The sequence below is a fragment of the Salmo trutta genome, chromosome 26 (assembly GCF_901001165.1).
Source record: "Salmo trutta chromosome 26, fSalTru1.1, whole genome shotgun sequence".
NCBI lineage: Eukaryota > Metazoa > Chordata > Actinopteri > Salmoniformes > Salmonidae > Salmo > Salmo trutta.
The window spans coordinates 26,218,545-26,241,356 of NC_042982.1; the positions used below are offsets into that span (position 1 = coordinate 26,218,545).

At 44.3% G+C, this 22,812-nt stretch overlaps 1 protein-coding gene across 1 annotated transcript; it reads left to right on the forward strand.

Moving 5' to 3' along the window:
* Window positions 1-1,908: 1,908 nt before the first annotated feature.
* Window positions 1,909-13,833, forward strand: smtla (somatolactin alpha). Its single transcript, XM_029715518.1, has 5 exons — window positions 1,909-1,957; window positions 2,415-2,605; window positions 4,212-4,325; window positions 11,647-11,826; window positions 12,002-13,833. The coding sequence occupies exons 1-5, from the start codon at window positions 1,945-1,947 to the stop codon at window positions 12,200-12,202; spliced, it is 699 nt and encodes a 232-aa protein (XP_029571378.1). The 5' UTR covers window positions 1,909-1,944; the 3' UTR covers window positions 12,203-13,833.
* Window positions 13,834-22,812: the final 8,979 nt, after the last annotated feature.

Genomic DNA, 22,812 nt, shown 5'->3' on the forward strand with positions numbered 1-22,812 from the left:
GTGCTCGGGGTTTCGCCTGCCAAATCAGTTCTGTTATACTCACATACATTATTCAAACAGTTTTTGGAACTTCAGAGTGTTTTCTATCCATATCTACTACTAACATGCATATCTTAGCTTCTGGGCCTGGGTAGCAGGCAGTTTACTTTGGGCACGCTTTTCATCCGGACGTGAAAATACTGCTCCCTAGCCCAAAGAGTGGGTGTTTAGGTTCAATCCAATACAGTAAACTGGTTCAGTCTGCTTTCTACCAGGCACTTGGAGATTAATTCACCTTTAGCAGGACAATAACCTGAAACACAAGGCCAAATCTACACTGGAGTTGCTTAACGAGAAGACAGTATAAGTTCCTAAGTGGCCGAGTTACAGTTTTGACTTAAATCTGCTTGAAAGTCTACGGCAAGACCTGAAAATTGTTGTCTAACAATGATCAACAACCAAATTGAAAGAGCTTGAATCATTTTGAAAATAATAGTGGGCAAATGTTGCACAATCCAGGTGTGGAAAGCTCTTAGAAATTTACCCACTTCGACGTTACAGAGTATCTTGTGTAGATTGCTGACAAAAATGACAATTAAATCCATTGTAATCCCACTTTGTAACACAACAACATTTTGAAAAAGTCAAGGGACGTGAATACTATACTTTCTGAAGGCACTGTACATGCATAGTTCTTCAAATGGAAGGCTTCAAGCTGATCATGAAGTAGAATGTTATTTCAAACGATATTAAGCCTCTAAAAAACAAATTAACAATTATTATTTTTAAAGCAGAACGCATTCAAAATACACTGCCAACATCCCAAATACATAATCTATATAGCTAAAAACAATAATGCAATGTAAAAACAAGTTGACACTGAGGTAACAGAAAGTGTGCTTTCTCAATTTACCAAGATTTTCTCACTGTTATTTCAGAGAACATCGAGACATCTATATTCTTGTAATGTTTTTGTAAGAAAAATCTTAAATTACAGCTTAATTTGAGGCAAATTCAGAATTTGCTATTAGACATGATTTTTAATCATTTGACAGCCCTAGTAATTCATAAAGAAATGATATTAATAACACAATTTTGGTCTATATTTTGAATAGCTTTATTTTTTGTACCCTGTCAATTTTTGGTGATGCAGTTAATTTCATAAAACGAATTATCTTAAAAATCACAAAATGCTTTACAGCCTCTTTCTCTCTCACTCTTTCTAAGATCAGAGAAATTGGTTCCACTGAAATGTGCATGATGCCAACTAAGGGGGTTTCATTTTCCAATCGACAGACAGGACACATCACTTATAATTTTCAGATTGGATTAACACATTTAATGGTGTGGGTTTGGGGGACCGTAATATGTAGGACACTCAGTAATCAGAGACAAAATTGCAATATGCCGGATTTAATGAAGTACTACGCCCACCTACCTTGGATTTATCTCAAAGGGGATTAGTTTTATGAAGAATTATCCACGCTCTAAATGTGTGCTACCAATGACAACCAAACAGAGAGTTATTACTGTCAGATGGGCAGCTCCGGCTACTGAGGGAGACTGACTGGTTCTCACCAGGGTTTCTTCACCAGAATAGAAAACAAATATTTCCAGGATTAGAGTTTTCAGACACCATCTCCTTTACGATAGTATCTAGTACACAGTAAATTGATGTATTAGGATGTATCCTCAGGCATATGGGAGAATTTTGAAGAAATCTCTCAACAATGGTCAACAGTGAACAAATACACCAGGCAAAGTCTCTGAAACGGGTAAGGTCCTCTCTCATCTGAATACAATCCATAGTGATCAGAGTATGTTAGACGGGGAAGAACATATCCCCTTACCAAAAACCTACGTAAGACCCCTTCATCCTTTTGCCTCATTTATGGCCTGTTGAATCCATATAAAGGTCCCTGGTACCGTAAAAGATGCTAGTAGGAAGACCACTGTCCTGACAGAATGAACATGCAAGGTACTTTATACTCCCTTCAGAGAGAATGTACGATATGATCAATAATTTTATGAGCAATTTAATCAAATCAAATGTATTTGTCACATACACATGGTTAGCAGATGTTAATGCGAGTGTAGTGAAATGCTTGTGCTTCTAGTTCCGACCGTGCAGTAATATAAAACAAAATATTGCATAGTTTCCTAGGAACGCGAAGCGAGGCGGCCATCTCTGTCGGCGCTGGAAGTACAATACCATTACTAGAAAGATATTGGACGCATCCTTTGCTATCTGTAGGTCTATTGTTGGTAATGCAATTAGAGAAAATAACTATAGACATTGCTGGCTAATTGTATAGCTATATTGGTTCTGGGTATTTCGCGTGTGTGTGTGTGTGTGTGTGTGTGTGTGTGTGTGTGTGTGTGTGTGTGTGTGTGTGTGTGTGTGTGTGTGTGTGTGTGTGTGTGTCTCTACTCAGTCATGCAGAGTGTTGTGTGGGCAGTGCTACTCTGGCCCTGTCTGGTGTCCTTGGGTGTCCCTCTGGAGTGTAAGGACGAGCAGGGCAACATCATACCTTGTGCCTCCATCTCCAAGGAGAAACTACTGGACCGGGTCATCCAACACGCCGAGCTCATCTACCGTGTCTCTGAGGAGTCCTGCACTCTGTTTGTGAGTACAACACAACTCCTACGTACTTCTGACATTTCCAACGTACCTCCTCTAAGAGTACCCACTGAAGAAATGTGTTCATTCATATCTGTGTGTAGCTGGAGAGCTTAGTGTTTCACAGTATACACTACATTCAAAAGTTTGGGGTCACTTAGAAATGTCCTTGTTTTTGAAAGAAAATCATTTTTTTTGTCTATTAAAATAACATCAAATTGATCAGAAATACAGTGTAGACATTGTTAATGTTGTAAATGACTATTGTAGCTGGAAGCGGCTGATTTTTAAAGGAATATCTAAATAGGGATACGGAGGCCCATTTTCAGCATCCATCACTCCCGTGATCCAATGGCATGCTGTGCTAGCTAATCCAAGTTTATAATTTTAAAAGGCAAATTGATCATTAGAAAACCCTTTTTCAATTATGTTAGCACAGCTGAAAACAGTTGAGCTGATTAAAGAAGCAATAAAACTGGCTTTCTTTAGACTAGTTGAGTATCTGGAACATCAGCTTTTGTGGGTTCGATTACAGGCTCAAAATGGCCAGAAACAAAGAACTTTCTTCTGAAACTTGTCAGTCTATTCTTGTTCTGAGAAATGAAGGCTATTCCATGCGAGAAATTGTCAAGAAACTGAAGATCTCGTACAACACTGTGTACTACTCCCTTCTCAAAACAGCGCAAACTGGCACTAACCAGAATAGAACGAGTGGGAGGGCCCGGTGCACAACTGAGCAAGAGGACAAACACATTAGAGTGTCTAGTTTGAGAAACAGATGCCTTTACAAGTCCTCAACTGGCAGCTTCATTAAATAGTACCCGCAAAACACCAGTCTCAACGTCAACAGTGAAGAGGGGATCAATTAGCCTTTTACAATTATAAACTTGGATTAGTTAACACAACGTGCCATTGGAACACAGGAATGATGGTTGCTGATAATGGGCCTCTGTATGCCTATATACTAGATATTTCATAAAAAAACTGCCGTTTCCAGCTACAATAGTAATTTACAACATTAACAATGTCTACACTGTATTTCTTATCAATTTGATGTTATTTTAATGGACAAAAAATGTGCTTTTCTTTCAAAAACAACATTTCTAAGTGGCCCCAAACATTTCAACAGTAGTGTATGTGCCCTGTGTTTTGGGGAAGTCTTATGGAAATACTGCATGTACCCTACCAATCCTTTTGCTATATGCTCCACCAATATAACCAGTACTTTATAGCTTCAAAGTAGTTTCCCAACTCTCCTCAGACAAGGAATGATTTATGGAAGGTACAGAATCAAGACCATACTGATAATGATATACTGTGCTGTGCATTCATATTGTGGTTTTCAGTAGCAGGAAAGCCCATACGATTCCCTTCCATACTGAGAGTACAGGACCAGCATCGGCTTTGAAATGGAAACATCATGTATCTTCTCGTTATTGGAAAGACAGTGCATGAGGCCAACAGATGAGAATACGTTGAAGAACAAAACACCAGCCGCTCTGCTTGTAGCTCAGTTGACAGACGGCTCGTTTCTATTGGCTGGGGTTAGCCGAGCATGAGTCTGTGTTTATCTTCCATGTTGTTCCTTGTTCCCTGTCTGTTTGATACATAGGAGGAGATGTTTGTCCCTTTCCCTATGCGCTCCCAGAGGAACCAGGCAGGATACACGTGCGCCACCAAGGCCTTCCCCATCCCAGGCTCCAAAAGCGAAATCCAGCAGATCTCGGTAAGCAGATGGGATCTGGACGCTCTACTGTTTTCTCTCTCTCTCTCGCTCTCTCTCTCGCTCTCTCTTTCTGTTTGTTTGGGCTTTTGTCTTCATTTCTGCCGATTGAGATGTCTTCCTTCTATGATTGTGTGTATGATTGTGGAACTCCACACACACACACACACACACACACACACACACACACACACACACACACACACACACACACACACACACACCTGCCTGTGTGTGTATCCCCAAATCACAAAACAGCATTGGCGGTGCTTCAACTTTTTCACCAGCTCAGTGACATGTTTTAAAATGACAGTTTGTCATAAAGCCAGATAACAAGATACTTTTACAAAGGAAATTGCTTATATTGTGTACCGTTCAAACTAGTCATTACACATTCATGTAAATCTGGGTTATGGGACCTAGAAAAAAAGCATGCATTTTGTTGGTTGCATTTAGCACTAACTTTAGATTCAATAGTGACCTCTGCAGTGCTTAAAAATCAGACTTCAAATGTGAAAAGACTTGGCCAACCGAAGGAGCAATGAAATACAACACTGTATCGTCTGCATACAAATGAATACAGTGCATTCGGAAAGCAATCAGGCTCCATCATTTCTTCCACATTTTGTTACGTTACAGCCTTATTCTAAAATTGATTAAGTAGTTTTGTTCCCCTCATCAATCTACTCACAATACTCCATAATGACAAAGCAAAAACAAGTTTTTAGATTTTTTGGGGGGAAATGTATGAAAATAAAATAAACGGAAATAATACATTTACATAAGTATTCAGACCCTTTACTCAGTACCTTGTTGAAGCACCTTTGGTAGCAATTACAGCCTCAAGTATTCTTCGGTGTGACGCTACAAACTTGGCACACCTGTACTTGGGGAGTTTCTTCCATTCTTCTCTGCCGATCCTCTCAAGCTCTGTCAGGTTGGATGGGGAGAGTCGTTGCACAGCTATTTTCAGGTCTCTCCAAGAGATATTCGATCGGGTTCAAGTCCGGGCTCTGGCTGGGCCACTCAAGGACATTAAAAAAACAAGTTGTCCCAAAGCCACTCCTGCGTTGTCTTGGCCATATGATTAGGGATGTTGTCCTGTTGGAAGGTGAACCTTCGCCCCAGTCTCTGAAGCAGGTTTCATGAAGGATCTCTCTGTATTTTGCTTCGTTCATCTTTCCCTCGATCCTGACTAGTCTCCCAGTCTCTGCCGCTGAGAAATCCCCACCGCATGATGCTGCCACCACCATGTTTCACTGTAGGGATGGTATTGGCCAGGTGATGAGCGGTCCCAGGTTTCCTCAAAACGTGACTCTTGGCATTCAGGCCAAAGAGTTCAATCTTGGTGTCATCAGACCAGAGAATCTTGTTTCTCATGGTCTGAGACTCCTTTAGGTGTCCTTTGGCATACTCCAAGTGGGCTGTCATGTGTCTTTTACTGAGAAGTGGCTTCCGTCTGGCCACTCTACCATAAAGGCCTGAGTGCTGCAGAGATGGTTGTCGTCCTGGAAGGTTCTCCCATCTCCACAGAGGAACTCTGGAACTCTGTCAGAGTGACCATCGGGTTTTTGCTCACCTCCCTGACCAAGGTCCTTCTCCCCCATTGCTCAGTTTGGCCGGGCGGCCAGATCTAGGAAGAGTCTTGGTGGTTCTAAACATCTTACATTTAAGAATGATGGAGGCCACTGTGTTCTTGGGGACCTTCCATGCTGCAGACATTTTTTGGTACCCTTCTCCAGATCTGTGCCTTAACACAATCCTCTCTGAGCTTTACGGACAATTCCTTTTACCTCAAGGCTTGGTTTTTGCTCTGACATACACTGTCAACTGTGGGACATTATATAAACTGGTGTGTGTCTTTCCAAATCATGTCCAATCAATTGAATTTACCAAAGGTGGACCAATTAAGTTGTAGAAATATCTTAAGGATGATCAATGGAAACAGGATGCACCTGAGCTAAATTTCAAGTCTCATTGCAAAGGGTCTGAATATCTTAAATAAGGTATTTCTGATTTTTCTTTTTAATACATTTGCAAAAAAAATGAAAAAGTTTTGCTTTGTCTTTATGTAGAATAATAGTGAAGACATCAACACTATGAAATAACACATATGGAATCATGTAGTAACCAAAAAGTGTTAAATAAATCACAATATATTTTTTATCTGAGATTCTTAAAAGTAGCCACCCTTTGCCTTGATGACAGCTTTGCACACTCTTGGCATTCTCTCAACCAGCTTCACCTGAGTTGAGTGCTTGTTGGCTGCTTTTCCTTCACTCTGCGGTCCAACTCATCCCAAACCATCTCAATTGGCTTGAGGTTGGGTGATTGTGGAGGCCAGGTCATCTGATGCTATAATGACACAGGACGAGACCCAGATGCAAACACAGGAGGCAGATGGTTTGAGCCTCTGATATTTATTAAAATACAAGGGGCAGGCAATGGGCAGGTCGAGGACAGACAGAAACTCATTAACTAGGTCAGAGTCCGAAAGGTACAGGGCAGGCTCGAGGTCAGGGCAGGCTGATTTGTCAGGCAGGCGGGCTCAGTGTCAGGGAAGGCAGAAAAGGTTGGATCCTGAAGGGCTAGAAAACAGAGCCTAGGAAAAACAGGAGCACGGAAAAAAACACGCTGGTAGGCTTGACGAGACAAGACGAACTGGCAACATACAAACAGAGAACACAGGTATAAATGCACTGGGGATAATGAGGAAGATGGGAAACGTCTGGAGGGGGGTAGTAGTACTCAAACCTAACTGATGAGTCTGGTCTTTTACAGGACAGGTGGATTTGTAATGCAATGTAGCATCACAATACAGGCAACTGTTGGAGTTAAGCCTATGTAATCGTTCCTGAGGTGACAATCTAGCTCTGCCCCGTTGCGTAGGCACAGTCGAAAACGAGTCGCCCATTCCCGAAGATTCCCAAGGGGACTCGGGTGACTTTAGATCCTCTCGGAAATGCAGGCGTCAGGGACTTCCGGGGTTCTTCGGGGGCGATCAAGCAGCTGTGGGCGAACAAGTGGGGCCAAAAACAGGCCTCCTCTCCCTCCTGCGTTCCCGCAGACGTCCATCTATCCTTATAGTTAAGACTATGAGGGAATTGAGGTCCAGGCATAACTCACAAGCTGCGAGCTTGTCTTTAATCTCCTCTGATAGTTCATGAAGAAAAGTATTCAACAGAGACGCCGGGTTCTAGGCACTCTCGGCAGCCAACGTGCGAAAGTCTACCACTTAGTCTGCCACACTACAGGGTTGTTGACGTAATCAAAGTAGCTTTAGAGCCGCCTCTCTCCCGGACATCGGAGAATCGAATACCTTCCTCACCTCCACCATGAAATCCTCCAAACGAAGGCAAATGGTGGATTGTTGCTCCAAAACCACCATAGCCCAGGAAAGCACCCTACCAGACATTAGCGTTATAAGATGTGCTATTCATCAAACGATCTGAAGGGAACAAAGAGGGCTGCAGCTCAAAGAGAAGGGAGCACTGGGAAAGAAATGCCCAGCAGGTTCCACGGACCCCAACATAGAGCTCTGGAGGAGGTAAGCTGTGTTCTCGGGAAGCCGGGGTAGGCTGTACAAAATCATAACTGGTAGTAGGATTACTGAGCATCCGGGAGGTCTCTGTTGTGACATGCTGCTTGATAAATAGTCCATGGAATGGCTCCAGTAACATTTCAAAATCATTGGTCATGGCGTATGGAGACCTTCAATAAGGTTCTGAAGTAGCTCCTCATGTTTTTCAATGGTGGCCCCTGCAGGGAGACAGCGTTGTGGAGCCAGTCCGAGTCTGCTGGGTCAGTCATGGCCAGTTCGTACTATAACGACACAGGGCGAGACCCAAATGCAGACACAGGAGGCAGATGGTTAGAGTCTCTGATATTTATTCAAATATAAGGGGCAGGCAATGGGCAGGTCAAGGACAGAGAGAAGTTCATTAACCAGGTCAGAGTCCGAAAGGTACAGGGCAGCGGGCAGGCTCGAGGTCAGGACAGGCTGAATGGTCAGGCAGGCAAGCTCAGTGTCAGGGCAGGCAGAAAACGGTAGAACCGAGAGGGCTTGAAAACAGAGGCTAGGAAAAACAGGAACACGGAAGAAACACACTGGTAGACTTGACGAGACAAGACAAACTGACAACAGACAAACAGAGAACACAGGTATAAATGTACTGGGGATAATGGGGAAGATCAGGGTGTGACAGATGCAGCACTCCATCACTCTCTTTCTTGGTCAAATAGCCCTTACACAGCCTGGAGGTGTTTTGGGTCATTGTCCTGTTGAAAAACAAATGATAGTCCCACTAAGTGAAAACCCAATGGGAGCCCATATCACTACAGAATGCTGTGGTAGCCATGCTGGTTAAGTGTGCCTTTAATTCTAAATACATCACCGACAGTGTCACCAGCAAAGCCCCCCCAAACCGTCATGCCTCCTCCTCCGTGCTTCACGGTGGGAACCATACATGCAGAGATCATCCGTTCACAAAGACACAGCGGTTGGAAGAAAAATCTCAAATTTTGACTCATCAGACCAAAGGACAGATTTTCACCAGTCTAATGTCCATTGCTCGTGTTTCTTGGCCCAAACAAGTCTCTTATTATTATTGGTGTCCTTTAGTAGTGGTTTCTTTGCAGCAATTCAACCATGAATGCCTGAATCACACAGTCTCCTCTGAACAGTTGATGTTGAGATGTATTCTCTTATTTGAACTCTGTGAAGCATTTATTTGGGCTGGTAACCCTAATGAACTTATCCTCTGCAGCAGAGGTAACGCTGGTTCTTCCTTTCCTGTGGCAGTCCTCATGAGAGCCAGTTTCATCATAGCGCTTGATAGTTCTTGAAATTTTCCAGATCTGGGTTGACTAACATTAAAAATACAATTTACAGATAGAAAATAACGTAGCTGTTTGTTGACCAATGAGTAAAATATTTTTGTAAGACAAGGGAGCCTGGAAATGGGACAATAATTATCGAGATCACTACTATCCCCACCCTTATAGAGTGGTAGCACAAAAGCTGATTTCAACACTTTTGGAATATTTCCTAACACTTAAGTTAAATAAAAAAATGTACTGAGCCTGAAATGACAGGCGCTGCATATTTAAGCAAAGACGGATCCAAATTGTCAGCCCCTAATGACTTATTGGTGTCAATAGATAATAAGGCAGCAAGGACTTCTGTTTCTATGAGTTGCCAAACAGAAAATCCCTGACTACCATTTCCCATGTCACTTGAGGTTGACTGATCGTTCATCGAGGCAACTGGAGGCTGTATTTGGGAAGAACAGTCAACTGACTGGCAAAGTCCAGTGTGACCACCATTTCTTTCAAATAGGAAACCAGCTAGAAATCATCAAAATCGTATAAAACTACTTGCTTAGTCAGGGAAGTAGAGGAATTACAGTGAATTAACGATTTTGCAGAATTTAGAGGGATCAATAACAGAGTGTGCCACAGCGCTAAGGAAGAATTTTGATTTGGTCTGTTTATCCAGAGGCAGTGCACCTATTTCTCAATTGCCTAAATAGCTGCCAATCAGCTAACGAGACATTTTGTCTAGCCTTGGCCCAGGCTTGATTTCTTACCAAGAGGAGGTCTGAGAGTACAGGAGAGTACCATGGATTAGTTTGGTTTGCTTGAAAGGGCCATGTTTATCAGCCAGAGAGGTAAAAATGGATGAGAAAAAATTTAAGTGCCAAAATAGGGTCTGGTATGCAGCTAGTAGAAAAAAGCTTGCAATTGGGTGTGATTGTTTTTAAATTATCTTCACAATTATTAGAGGGTCAGAAGTTTTCAATTTGGTTACTCTAATGCAAGCCTAGGGCAGTGGTGGCTGATATTATTTGCAAAAACACCACTAACCAAATACTTATGGGGACGGTTAGTCAGGATAAGCTCAATCAATAAGGAGTTGGAAAGGTTATTTTTTCTTTAGCCCCCAGGGATGAAGTTTGTGTCCGGTCCGGGCTTCCCACTGTCAAGGAAGCCCCTATAGCCAAAGGCTGCTTCTTTCGAATTCCACGGCGAGTGACGTGCCTCCATGGCTGGTTGGCAGGGTCAAGAATAGGAACATCCACTAAGTCATCCAGAAACATCCTACTAACTCCATTCTGTCTTGCGGACTACCGGACAGTCGGTTCTGGAGAGATGACACAGCGGTGACACTCCCATCAGGTCAGAGTGGCATCCAGCTACTTGAGTAGAAGAGAAAGAGAAAGTAGGCGGACGTGGATTCCCCAGTAGCTTGTGTAAGTTTGCTACTTGTTTGCTAAGAGTAGCCACTTTGCCTCTGTGGTCCTCTGTGAGCAAACAGTTGCAACATTGAAAGTCTGGATGGTCCATATTGCCCCAGAATACAGCTCCTTCAGCTTTGAAACCATTTGTTAGCCACCTATTTTTGAAATTACAGGCTAGCTAGGCTTCTGTGTCTCTCTTCTTGACAAAGATGTACTAAAAGTTTTGTTTAAGTTACTGTGGGTTTTCAAATATAGCCTGCACACCGCCTCCCGAAACAAGCACAGCCTGTGAAATGGCAAACACACAAGCAACACACAGCTGAGTCACACACCAGAGAGAAAATGGAGGACTTGCTCACTGTATGGATTCTGTCTGCACATACACTATACAAGCGGGAGATGATCAACACAAGTTGGTGCTGTAGAAACAAGCAGTAAATTGCGGGCCAGTGAGCCAAAACACTGTTCAACAAGTTAAGGAGAGACAGATAGCAGGAGTGTTCGCTTACCAACAAGCAGCGTAACGTGACAAGCGAGCAGCATTAGGACATTTAAAAGCTTCAGGATGGGACATTTCTTTTCAAAACGCACAAATTCAATACTTATGGACCACAGACCACTTTTAACTGTCATCTAGCAAGGGCCAAACTCTTTAGCTTTAAGGTTAGCTAAGGCTGTGAGTTGGAAACTATGCAGCAGGTCCAGGTGGGAAGATTTGGCTTGCTCAAACATGCATCTCTATAATTATTCCTCAACAATGTACAAATGACAAGTGCAACGCTGTTAGTTTGGAGCAGGGAGATGATAATTGAGTACAGAAAACCCCTTTCCTTGTACTTTTAACACTGTAATGTTTATTTCAGATATATCGGTGACTTTACTGTTGAAGGTATTGCCTCTGTGATTTATGGGTCATTATTTTTATCTTAATATGTAATTGCTTTAGCTGAATCCAGTTACATGACTATACTAAAACTGCACAATAGCACAAATTCAAATCAATCCTTTCAAATATACGGTACTGTTCAGTACACAATAGTCACAATACTCAAACTGTGCTCCTTAACATAAACTGTGTTGTGCAGGACAAGTGGCTCCTCCACTCTGTCCTAATTCTGGTCCAGTCCTGGATTGAGCCATTGGTGTACCTGCAAACCACCTTGGATCGCTATGACGACGCCCCCGACACTCTACTCAAAAAGACCAAATGGGTGTCAGAAAAACTCCTTAGTTTGGAGCAAGGAGTGGTGGTCCTCATCAGGAAGGTACTTCAACAGTTACTCTAATACTTGTAGCTTTTAGGCATTTTCTCCTTTAGCCCAATGCATTTTCACACATCTCTTTCTCTTCTATATATGCCTCATTTCCTAGACTTCACCTCTCTCTCTCTCTCCCCCCATCCCCCTGTCTACTCTGTTCTGTCCTTGATGTGTACTATAGATGCTGGACGATGATATGCTGACCACCTCCTACTACAAGCAGGGTGTGGCTCCGTACGACCTGCAGCCTGAGGTGCTGGAGTCAGTTCTGAGGGACTACACTCTGCTCAGTTGCTTCAAGAAGGACGCCCACAAGATGGAGACCTTCCTCAAGCTCCTCAAGTGTCGCCAGACTGACAAATACAGCTGTTTCCTTCGCTAGAGAACAACTATTCCCACCCCATTCAAATCCTACTATTATATGGAATAAACAAGGCACTACCCCGCATAATGAGGCTACCTTAAAAAAAAATCCTCCCTGCTTCTGGTGCCCCCTTATTTGCCTTAAACACATAGTGAGGTTGACTGATATGACCACTGCCTTAGGGTGTCTTACCTCGTGCCTGGTTCAATACAGTATGTGAGCAACTGACTGTTCCCAAACATTTTCGTAAGTGTAATGGTTTGCCACTTTTTTAGAAAAGCTGCATTTTATATTTTCCTCTATATTTGTTTTACTTGGCTAGGCGTTGCAGGGCGATCCCAAAGGATGATTTGCATCTTGCTATGTCAAAAAAAGAGAAAAAAAATTGCATATTTTCCCATTGATTTAAATTTTCTTTGTTCTTAACTGGAGTTTGTATTCCTCCCAGGTTCTGCATTGTTTTTATTATTTCTGTTGCCCCTTGTGTATTCGGAGAGATTCTGTTCTTCTAGTTGAGCTGGCTTCACCTCTGCATTAGTGAAATGAAACACACTCGGTAGGAGACGGGAGTCAAAGGAAGAGCAGATGCTGCAGACAAAGAGAAGGTCTAGAGATATTCTGACAGGTAGAGAAGAGATTAAAAAAGTAGTATTGAAAGAGGAATTGGACAGGAGAGTAAAAAAATTTAAATGGTTTGTTGGACAGGATATGAAGTAGCATTATTTTTAATTATGCCCATACCAGATAGTGTTTATCTCAAATTTACACAGAGGTCAGAATGAGGTGTTAAGTAAGGACTATTTTTAGATTGCAAAATACCTTGATGATGCTTGTAACTGGCAAGACCAAAATAGGAAAATGGACAATCAATGTGTCTTTGTTATTTTAAATGGAACATTGCTGGAGGGTTAGCATGAAACTGTTCCACTGGTCCTATAGCAATGCTTAGCAAAGAGTAGAGGTATCCATGTGCCATAAACAAATGAAAGGACATAACCATCAGTAACTGAAGAGAAGGGAATTTTCTCTGATCTGAAATATTGGCTTTGTAAGAATGCATTTGGTCAAAGATATGGTTCAAAAGATATGGTTCAATTAACCTTCTTAGCTATGACAGAGAAGCTAAAGGAAGTATCTTGGGAAGGACGATGAAATGGAAGAAGAAAAAAACAGCCTGACAGACAGGACAGACTAATTACAAACTTGGACTAAAAGCTCCTCTATGCAACCCAAAGGCACCATTTTAAACACATCTTCTAGAGTTTTTGTATCCCCATGGCAACACTGATGGTCCGTTATTAAGGGAAACATTGCAAGGGTGGAAAGGGGTACACTGCCCAACCCCCCTGCGTTATAACCCATCGTCGTTCCTCCTAATACTAAAGTATATCTGGTTTCAGGAAAATTACTCACCTTTTCTGCTGTAAGAGCTCAAAGCTTCCCTAACAGTAACTAGACAATATGTCAAAATGTTCCCGTTTATAATGAAAAATGTGTTCCTTGGAAATGTCTCAGTTGTAAAATGATCTGTAGATAATAATTATGTGTATTTCAAGCCACGTTATCAAAATATGGCTTTAGTAGAAAAGGCACAGCACGTTTGTGATTATCAATAAAGACAATAGTTTGTGTTGCAAATGTGATATTGATATTGATATGACTCTTTTTGTAATGCGTCTGTGTGTAGCTGGTGTGGATGAGTCAGGCGCAGGACAGCAGATATGAGTAATGTTGCAATTTTACTCAAACAAATAATCAACATACACGTCAGTAAATACAAGGCCACAATTACGGACCGCAATACAATAAACAATCACTCACAAACAAACATGGGGGAACAGAGGGTTAAAAAATTAACATGTAATTGGGGGATTGTCTTTGTAAGACAAAGACAAAACAAATGGAAAATGAAAAGTGGATCGGCGATGGCTAGAAGGCCGGTGACGTCGACCGCCGAACGTCGTCCGAACAAGGAGAGGAACCGACTTCGACGGAAGTCGTGACAGTACACCCCCCCTTGATGCGCGGCTCCAGCAGCGTGCCGACACCGGCCTCGGGGACAACCCGGAGGACAAGGCGCAAGGCGATCCAGATGGAGACGGTGGAACTCCCGCAGCAACGAAGGGTCCAAGATGTCCTCCACCGGCACCCAGCATCTCTCCTCCGGACCGTACCCCTCCCACTCCACGAGGTACCGAAGGCCCCTCGCCCGACGCCTCGAGTTCAGGATGGCTCAAACAGCATACCCCGGGGCCCTCTCGATGTCCAGAGGGGGCGGAGGAACCTCCCGCACCTCAGACTCCTGGAGTGGACCAGCCACCACCGGCCTGAGGAGAGGACATGGAACGAGGGGTTAATACGGTAATCAGGGGAAGATATAACCTGTAGCATACCTCGTTCAGTCTCCTCAGGACTTTGAATGGCCCCACAAACCGCGGGCCCAGCTTCCGGCAGGGCAGGCAGAGGGGCAGGTTTCGGGTCGAGATCCAGACCCGGTCCCCCGGTGCGAACACCGGGGCCTCACTGCGGTGGCGGTCAGCGCTCGCCTTCTGCCGCCTCACGGTCCGTTGGAGGTGCACATGAGCGGCGTCCCAGGTCTCCTCCGAGCGCTTAAACCATTCGTCCACCGCAGGAGCTTCGATCTGGCTCTGATGCCAAGGTGCCAGAACCGGCTGATACCCCAGTATGCACTGGAAAGGGGAGAGGTTAGTGGAGGAGTGGCGGAGTGAGTTTTGGGCCATCTCTGCCCAGGGGATGAACGCCGCACACTCCCCCGGCCGGTCCTGGCAATATGACTGCAGAAACCCACCCACATCCTGGTTTACTTTCTCCACCTGCACGTTACTCTCGGGGTGAAAACCTGAGGTGAGGCTGACCGAGACCCCCAGAGGTTCTATAAACGCCCTCCATACCCTGGACGTGAACTGGGGACCCCGATCAGAGACTATGTCCTCAGGCACCCCGTAGTGCTGGAAGACGTGAGTGAACAGGGCCTCCGCAGTCTGTAGGGCCGTAGGAAGAGCGGGCAAAGGGAGGAGACGGCAGGACTTAGAAAACCGATCTACAACAACCAGGATCGTGGTGTTGCCCTGTGAGGGAGGAAGATCCGTCAGGAAGTCCATCGACAGTTGCGACCACGACCGTTGTGGAACGGGTAAGGGTTGTAACTTCCCTCTGGGCAGGTGCCTGGGAGCCTTGCACTGGGCGCACACCAAGCAGGAGGAAACATAAACCCTCACATCCTTGGCCAAATTGGACCACCAGTACTTCTCACTAAGACAGCGCACTGTCCGACCGATGCCAGGATGACCAGAGGAGGGTGACACTTTTGGACTACATCAGTGGTTCTCAAACTGAGGTGTTGGCAGGGGGAGCCTGACTGTTCCTTTTTCCCCTTATTTTTGTTGTTGATTTTGTTGTAATGTTTGAGTCAATCAGATGTCACATGAACACACATAAGACATGGCAAAATGTGTAGAATTGCAGGAAATGAGAGGGGCATGTTTCCCAATGATGGACTGGTGGGCCCGAGTGAAAAAGTTTGGGAACCGCTGGACTACATGATTGCCCTCTTCTTCCCACCCAATTGCACCAGGTGGCAGCAGTACTCTGTCTTCAAGACCTTTTCATCTGAGAAGATTGCAGTTTTCTCAGTCCACTAAAATACACCCTTTGATCTAGGCCTACGTGTAACTTAAGATGCCTCCTATTGAGAGCAAAATGTAAATGTAGCAGTGGAATGCTGATGTGTTATAGAGCTGGACACGTGCTTTTGAACATTTGACACACATTTGATGCAAACATCATTTAGCCTACTGTTTCAGGAAGGAAGGAAAGTAAGATACATTGCAACATGAAATCATATTCATGGGAACTAGTATGGCCCTCTCTCTGCATATACATATAATATGTATACTGTATATTTTAGAGTCAGATGGAATTTGTCAAACAGCTTCAAGTTCTCAGAGAGGCTCATGTAGAGGAGACTTGACCAGGGTTTGAGCATGCTTATGAGGAAATAACTTTATCCCTCAAAGGAAAACTCTGGACTGCAGCAGTGGCTCTGCTTGTGAGTGATGGATTGCCAAAATAAAGAAGCAGAAGTTCTATTAGTCCTGCTCTCTGGAGAATGCGCCTAAAATTGCCGGTACTTATTGTTTGTTCCTGTTTACACCAATTTCACACTAGCAAGGTGAACACAATAAAGGAAGTGGCTAACAAAGACAGTTGTTCCTCGTCTGGGTTTCCTGCCAGTAATACAATCCTCTATGAGTGTCTTCTCATCTATAGCTCCTCCACGTCAATTCGACCCCAGCTCCCTTTATCACAAGATGTAAATCAGCCAGCAGTAGTCACGGCGAATCAAGTGTCAACATGGCAAAGGTTTTGCCAGCAACGTCAGGTTCAGCTTCCTGTGCCCTAATCACTTCAGCATGGGGGCCTAGGCCTCGGGCTGCCTGCCCTAAGCACCACCACCAGGCCCCCCGTCCACTGACAACACCCAGGGAGCAGCAGTCCAGCCCCTCGCCCCCACCCCCTCCCCAGGCTTTGCAGCCATAAATATTACAAATCTGCTATAAGTGAATGGGGGAGGAGGGGAGCCTGGATGATTTCACAGTCTAACTATTATAACCCGAGGTAAGGAAATCCAGACTGCTGGGATGCAAGAGTGGAGCAGAGCAGAGAGTGTGAGAGAGAGAGATCGAGAGACAGAGAAAGACAGAAACAGAGAGACAGAGAGAGAGCGACAGAGAGAGAGACAGAGAGAGAGAGATACAGAGAGACAGGGAGAGAGAGAAAGGGAGAGGGGGCAGAGGGGGGATTTGTGTGTGAGAGAGGCAGAGACAGGGATCAAGGGAGAACATGGATTGCTGGAAGGCAGGTAGATGGAATATGAAGTTTGGCGCTAGAGCTGGAGCTGGCTTGATATGGAATGAATCCTCAGTATGAAGTCCTTGAGCCTCTGTTGGCTCCCACACAGTGCACTGCTTTCATGTACTTCTCAGACCGACAGCTTGGAGAGCCCCAAACAGTCTCCAACCCTCCCAAGATTCCTCAAAGTTTTTTCTTTTTGCATGCCTTAATGATACATCTGGTCTGAAAAGCAGTGGCAAGAACTTGTCATCTGATGTGTTTGTGTGTCTATGTGTGTAGAAAAAGCGAGCAGGGAGGAGCAGGAAGGGGGAGGGCGTTCAATTGCACCTCATGTTCTGACAGCCGAACTGCAGCTCTTCGTTACAAAGCCATTTCTATCACGCCACCACAGACCAGAGGGAATGTGACTCAGGCCATGAAAGAATGACAGAGAGCTTCTTATCTTCCCTCCGAGATCCCAGGACCACTGGAGCTGCAGCGTGCAGAGCTGTCAGACAACACTGTGTGTGTGTGTGTGTGTGTGTGTGTGTGTGTGTGTGTGTGTGTGTGTGTGTGTGTGTGTGTGTGTGTGTGTGTGTGTGTGTGTGTGTGTGTGTGTGTGCCCCCCCCCAACCCCATTCCTTCCCTGGGGGCGTCTCAGGGAGGCTGCATGTACGTGTTAGTGAAGGTGAGGTCAGGAGGTCAGGAGTTCAGGGGGTCAAGCCCCTCCTAACAATTCCAATGTGTTGGTAGATGTCAAGCTGAGTCCGTCAGGTTGTAATAGCAGGCTAGGGTTTCGCCCAGGAAAGCTGCTAGTAAGAAAGAGGAGATCGGGGGGATGGCTTAAAACAGAGTGAAGTCAGTGAAACATGTTGAAAGCCTATAATTATCCTCTGTTAAGGACGTGAGTGAGGTTTGGTGTGACACATTGGTCAAGGAAATTATTTGAATGTACATGACAAATCATGCATTATAAGTATGACATACAGTAGCATAATGCAAAAGATGGTCAAATATCCTCTTGCTTCCATTGTTTCTTTGTTTTATCTCCAAGACCACCTGTATGTACTGTTTTCTTTCACAATGGTACAAAAGAGTTTGATGTTGTTTTTAATCACAGGCAAATGAATGAGCTTGCTGAAACCGTCCCTGTGGGTGTCCCCTGTTTGTGGTTTGTGGTGAGTGCGGCGAACTGCAGGATTTATTCCACAAGGAAATGAGGCGATTACACAGGAGGGTGCAGGGAATGGGCTATGGGCTGTGAACTCAGCGGGGTAGGGACCATCAATCGTCCCTACGTGAAGCCCTGGCCTCTGTCCACTGTTCTGCTGGTCCACTGTCTTATCCTGTGGTACATTCCCATGCCACGAATAGAAGAAGGTAGGAAAGAAACCTCAAATGTATAGATGGACTCTGATTTATTGTCATGGAGTCTGGACATTGTCATGAATGGACATTTTCACTTTTTTCATCATATAAAATGGATCCCCATTAGCGCAAAACAGGACAAGTAACAAAACACTGATACACTGGTAGACAGTCACAGAAATGTAACAGACAATGATATACAAATAATATAACAAAAGTATACTGTATACTGTTACAACTGAAGCATTTTTATAAGCCTGTATAAGCCTAAATGTAAATGTAATGTAATGTGCATTTACAGTCGTACATCCTAAATCCCTCTCATGAATGAACCTAGTAGTGAACCTAGTGAACCTCATGAATGAACTAGTACATGAGTGTATTTCTATCAGACTATTCAGCTTTTTCCATATGGTACCAGTTTAGGTTAAAGAACACTAGCTGGTTTAAACCAGGCAGCCTCTGTCACATCCACTTAGCATTGTCATGGATGTAGAAAAAGAAAAGAAGAACAAGCTACACTACTGTATCTAAAACAAATGGCCTGGAACAAACGTTCTCACTTAGGGAAAGAAAACCAAAAGGCGGACAGATGCCAAAAGAAGCTGAGCTTAAATCAATGCAATTTCCTCCCCTCACTTCTCTGGCCAGAGGAACCTTTGGAGTTTTCCAGCCTTTTTTTCCTTCTCTGAGATATAAATTGCAATGCACATAGTAGTACTGAGGAAATGGGTGGGAGCTGAAGGGGTGGCAGGGGGGCCAGGGGGGATATATTTGGGGGATATAGTTGCCTGTCTGCCAGGATACACTGTGTTTTTCTTAGATCAGGACACAAACATAAAAATCTAGTGCATTTCGCCCACTTCAGGAAGCTCTTCTGCCATAACTTAAAATATAATAATTTCCTTTTTGGAACGAGGGAGCATTAGCTTTCGTTTAATAATTGTTTTCTTTCTTGAAGGAAAAGCATTGGAGAGAGGGGGGTTGCTGATAGTAAATTGTTGGACCTTCAGACTGTGATCCTAAATGAGTTTTGATGGGTATGGTGCTAAATTCAGTGCCTGGCTGACTCTAACTCTGGTGAGGACAGTCACAGGCCCCTCCCTACTCAGCCGGGCCTCTCTGAAGAAAACAACAATACTGGGAGCTGTCAATACTCTGAACAACACAATACACTACAATACAACATTGACAATGTATTGCTTTTTTCATATTCAAATGTAATTGATTGGGACATCATATGGAGAGAGATCAAATAGAGAATACGAATTAAAAACATAATACTATCAATGTGAATATATGCTCTCATCACAGGAGGTTGGTGGCACCTTAATTGGGGAGGGCTGGCTCATGGTAATGGCTGGAGCAGAATAAGTGGAATGGTATAAAACACATCAAACACATGGTTTCCATGTTTTTGATCCCATTCCGTTTGCTCTATTCCAGTCATTATTATGAGCCGTCCTCCCCTCAGCAGTCTCCACTGGCTCTCATAATACTGACCATACTAAGAAAAGGAAAGAAGAACCACAAAAAGGTTAAGTGGGTTGTTTTATAATCAGTGAATAGAATAGTGTCAGAGATCAAGGTAAGACCCAGATGCAGACTGTCAAAGTAACACTGTTTAATGTTCCAACAGAGGCAAGCAGTAGACAGGTCAAGGCAGGCAGAGGTACAGGTCGGCAGGCAGGCTCAGGGTCGGGGGCAGGCAGAGTTGTCAGGCAGGCGGGCTTAGAGAACACAGACAGAGAACACAGGTATAAATACACGGGATAATGGGGAAGAGGGGCGACACCTGGAGGGGGGTGGATACAAGCACAAGGACAGGTGATAACAGATCAGGGAGTGACAGAAAAGTTATCATTGGGTCTCCAATAACATAACATCTCAGTGTGTTGACTGGTTTTCAGGGTAAGACAACACTTTGAACACATTGCAATGGTTTCAGCTAGAAAGAGTGTCAGAAAATGTAATGAAATGATGTCCTCTCAATATGACTGGATCCCCACTGGGACGACCTGTCTGTGTAGCCACTCTCATTCATTCAAGCTCATGAACGTTTTGAATTATATATTGTTTAAATGTTGTGGTTTCCCACTTCTAACCCCATATTGGTGGCTTCCTCACATCTCCCCCACAGCTGACCAGCCTTGTCTTTGCGGTCTCAATCCCTCAGAGTAGACCATGGTGCTCCCTCCCACATGCTGTCTGGGGTTGCAGCACATACAGTAGACACACTGCCTTAGCAAACCTGAAGGGTCTGTGGGACCAGGGCTTTGTAGGCCAAACCCATCACCTCCATACAACCCAGTGTTGGTCTTGGGCGTGTTTCCATTAACAGTGGAAAATTGAAGGCAAAGTGCGAAATCTGCTCCCCTTAGACTCAGATTATAAATACAGACATTACGTCAGTGGCGTGTTTTGGCAGGGGTGGGGGAGAGTTGAACCGGGGAGGGAGGGAGAGCGATGCCCAGTCTGGTCCTAGGAGAGAGGCCTTGTCTGGACAGGGGAGAGGAGTGTGGGCTGGGGTGGTAGAATACAGAGTGACCATATATTTACATTAGGCCTGGCTCACTAGAGACCCTGGTACATTTGTTAAACAGAGAGAGAGATATGCTGTGAAGAGGTGGTTGTTCAAACTGACGAAGTCAAGAAGTCCAGAGAGAAGATATCTCTACTGAACTGGAGACTGGAGGTCGGATGAGGAACTGGAGCTACACTCTGAGCAGAGTTGAGGTGCTTGGGGTTGGGAGGGGGATATATGTTTGTGGGGTGGGAAAGGAGAGAGGTGGACTGCAGGCTTTGTGTCTGAGCCTGTCTGATAAACATCAGACAGTAAAGCAGAGAGGGAGTGGACACGAGGTAGCTGGGCTGTTACTGTGGCTACACAGCCTCGACCTAGCACCTGCTCTACACAGTAACAGCCATACAGTACAACAGTACACATCACAGATACACACCACCCACCTAGAGCCATCCAGAGTCCTTCTCAATAGTTGTGTTGATGACTGCATGTTCAAACGGAACCTGTTATCTGATAAATGAATTGCACTTGGCATGTGGAGATAACAGCAAGGATATAGACAATAAAATCAGAAATCACATTTTTAGTATTTGAGTTGTATTTTGGGAATCATTTGTGGGCCAGTAAATTAGAATAGCGTCTGGCTCCGGTATTAACTAAAGCCTTGCTGCTCTCCTGTCCTCTCATTCCTTTTTTTATTCCTACTGCTTCTTCTCTGCCTATTGTTCATGCACTGTGGCGTGGATGTAGCTTCCTAGATTTCCGCTCAGCGAGGTGAAGGCCAGTGCTCGACTCCCTGCCAAGACAACTTATCTGGACCTGGCAGCCTGAAAATAGGATGGGAGAGGACAGAGGGGCTGGCTGCATGGGGGGAGGGGGCTGGAGGGGATAAGGCTACAGGAGAGAGGCATGGTGGTCTGATGGTGGTCTGCCCTTTAACACTGGGGGGGTTAGGGTTCAGAGAGCTCTGTGGTGTCCATTCACAAGCCTTGATCTCTCTCTCTAACGTGATGAATATGTGAGAACTCAGCTCATCCTCGGCCAGCTGCAGCCCCCAGTCCTGTAGGGAAATGTCCACTAGTTTGGGCTGATCCCAGGCCAGACACACCAGCTAGCCAAACACACAGGAGCCAAACACAGGTCTTTACAAGGCAACCTTCAAATTAAAGAGACATAATAAACACTGTGCTGTTTTTTATCTGTCTGTGAGATGGATCACCACCTCCCCCTGTTTTGGACTGATACATTGTCTCTTTTCAATGCCCAGTCGTTGTTGTTTTTGTTTATATTTTGGTTCTCACTTTGATATCAAATCGATTTGATGAGTGAATGAGATGTAGACCTACCATTCAAAGTTCACTCTCTCGCTTCGACATTAAGTTAATTTGATGTTATGTGTGAAGCTACAGTATCAAGTCACAATGAAAGCCCAAAAAGAGAAAGGCAGGGATAGGGGATTTCAAGGGTTTGGGGACAAGGAGTCAAAGTGAAAGAAACTTGGCACATGTAAAATCAGAAGCAGTGAAAACTCACAGTCTCCTGAGCCCATGGGCTTAGACATTATCTGTTTTAGGTGCAATCAGTCATTTACCATTTCCAGGTATATTTATATTTATAAGGTATAACTTCAGATATTATGTGCATTAAACTATCTGCTTTACTCATTCCGTTTACGTTTTAGTTATTTCTCAGAGACACTTATCCAGAGCGAGGAGGTGAAACAACCAGAAATCATTACCTTTTCTTATTACGCAGCTGTGACAAACACTTAATTAGTCACTTTGTCCAAAAAGTTTGCCCCCAAAAAATATGTTTATCCTATTCTCTCTTCTTTCAAGCAAATGCGATAAACTAGGTTACCCTACTTTGGTGAAAATTCTCC

What these genes read in the sequence shown, in the direction of transcription:
- smtla (XM_029715518.1), top strand. An exon ending in AGGAGTCCTGCACTCTGTTT is followed by an intron (nt 2,606 to 4,211) that starts GTGAGTACAACA and finishes TTTGATACATAG; the next exon opens with GAGGAGATGTTTGTCCCTTT. An exon ending in TGGTGGTCCTCATCAGGAAG is followed by an intron (nt 11,827 to 12,001) that starts GTACTTCAACAG and finishes TGTGTACTATAG; the next exon opens with ATGCTGGACGATGATATGCT.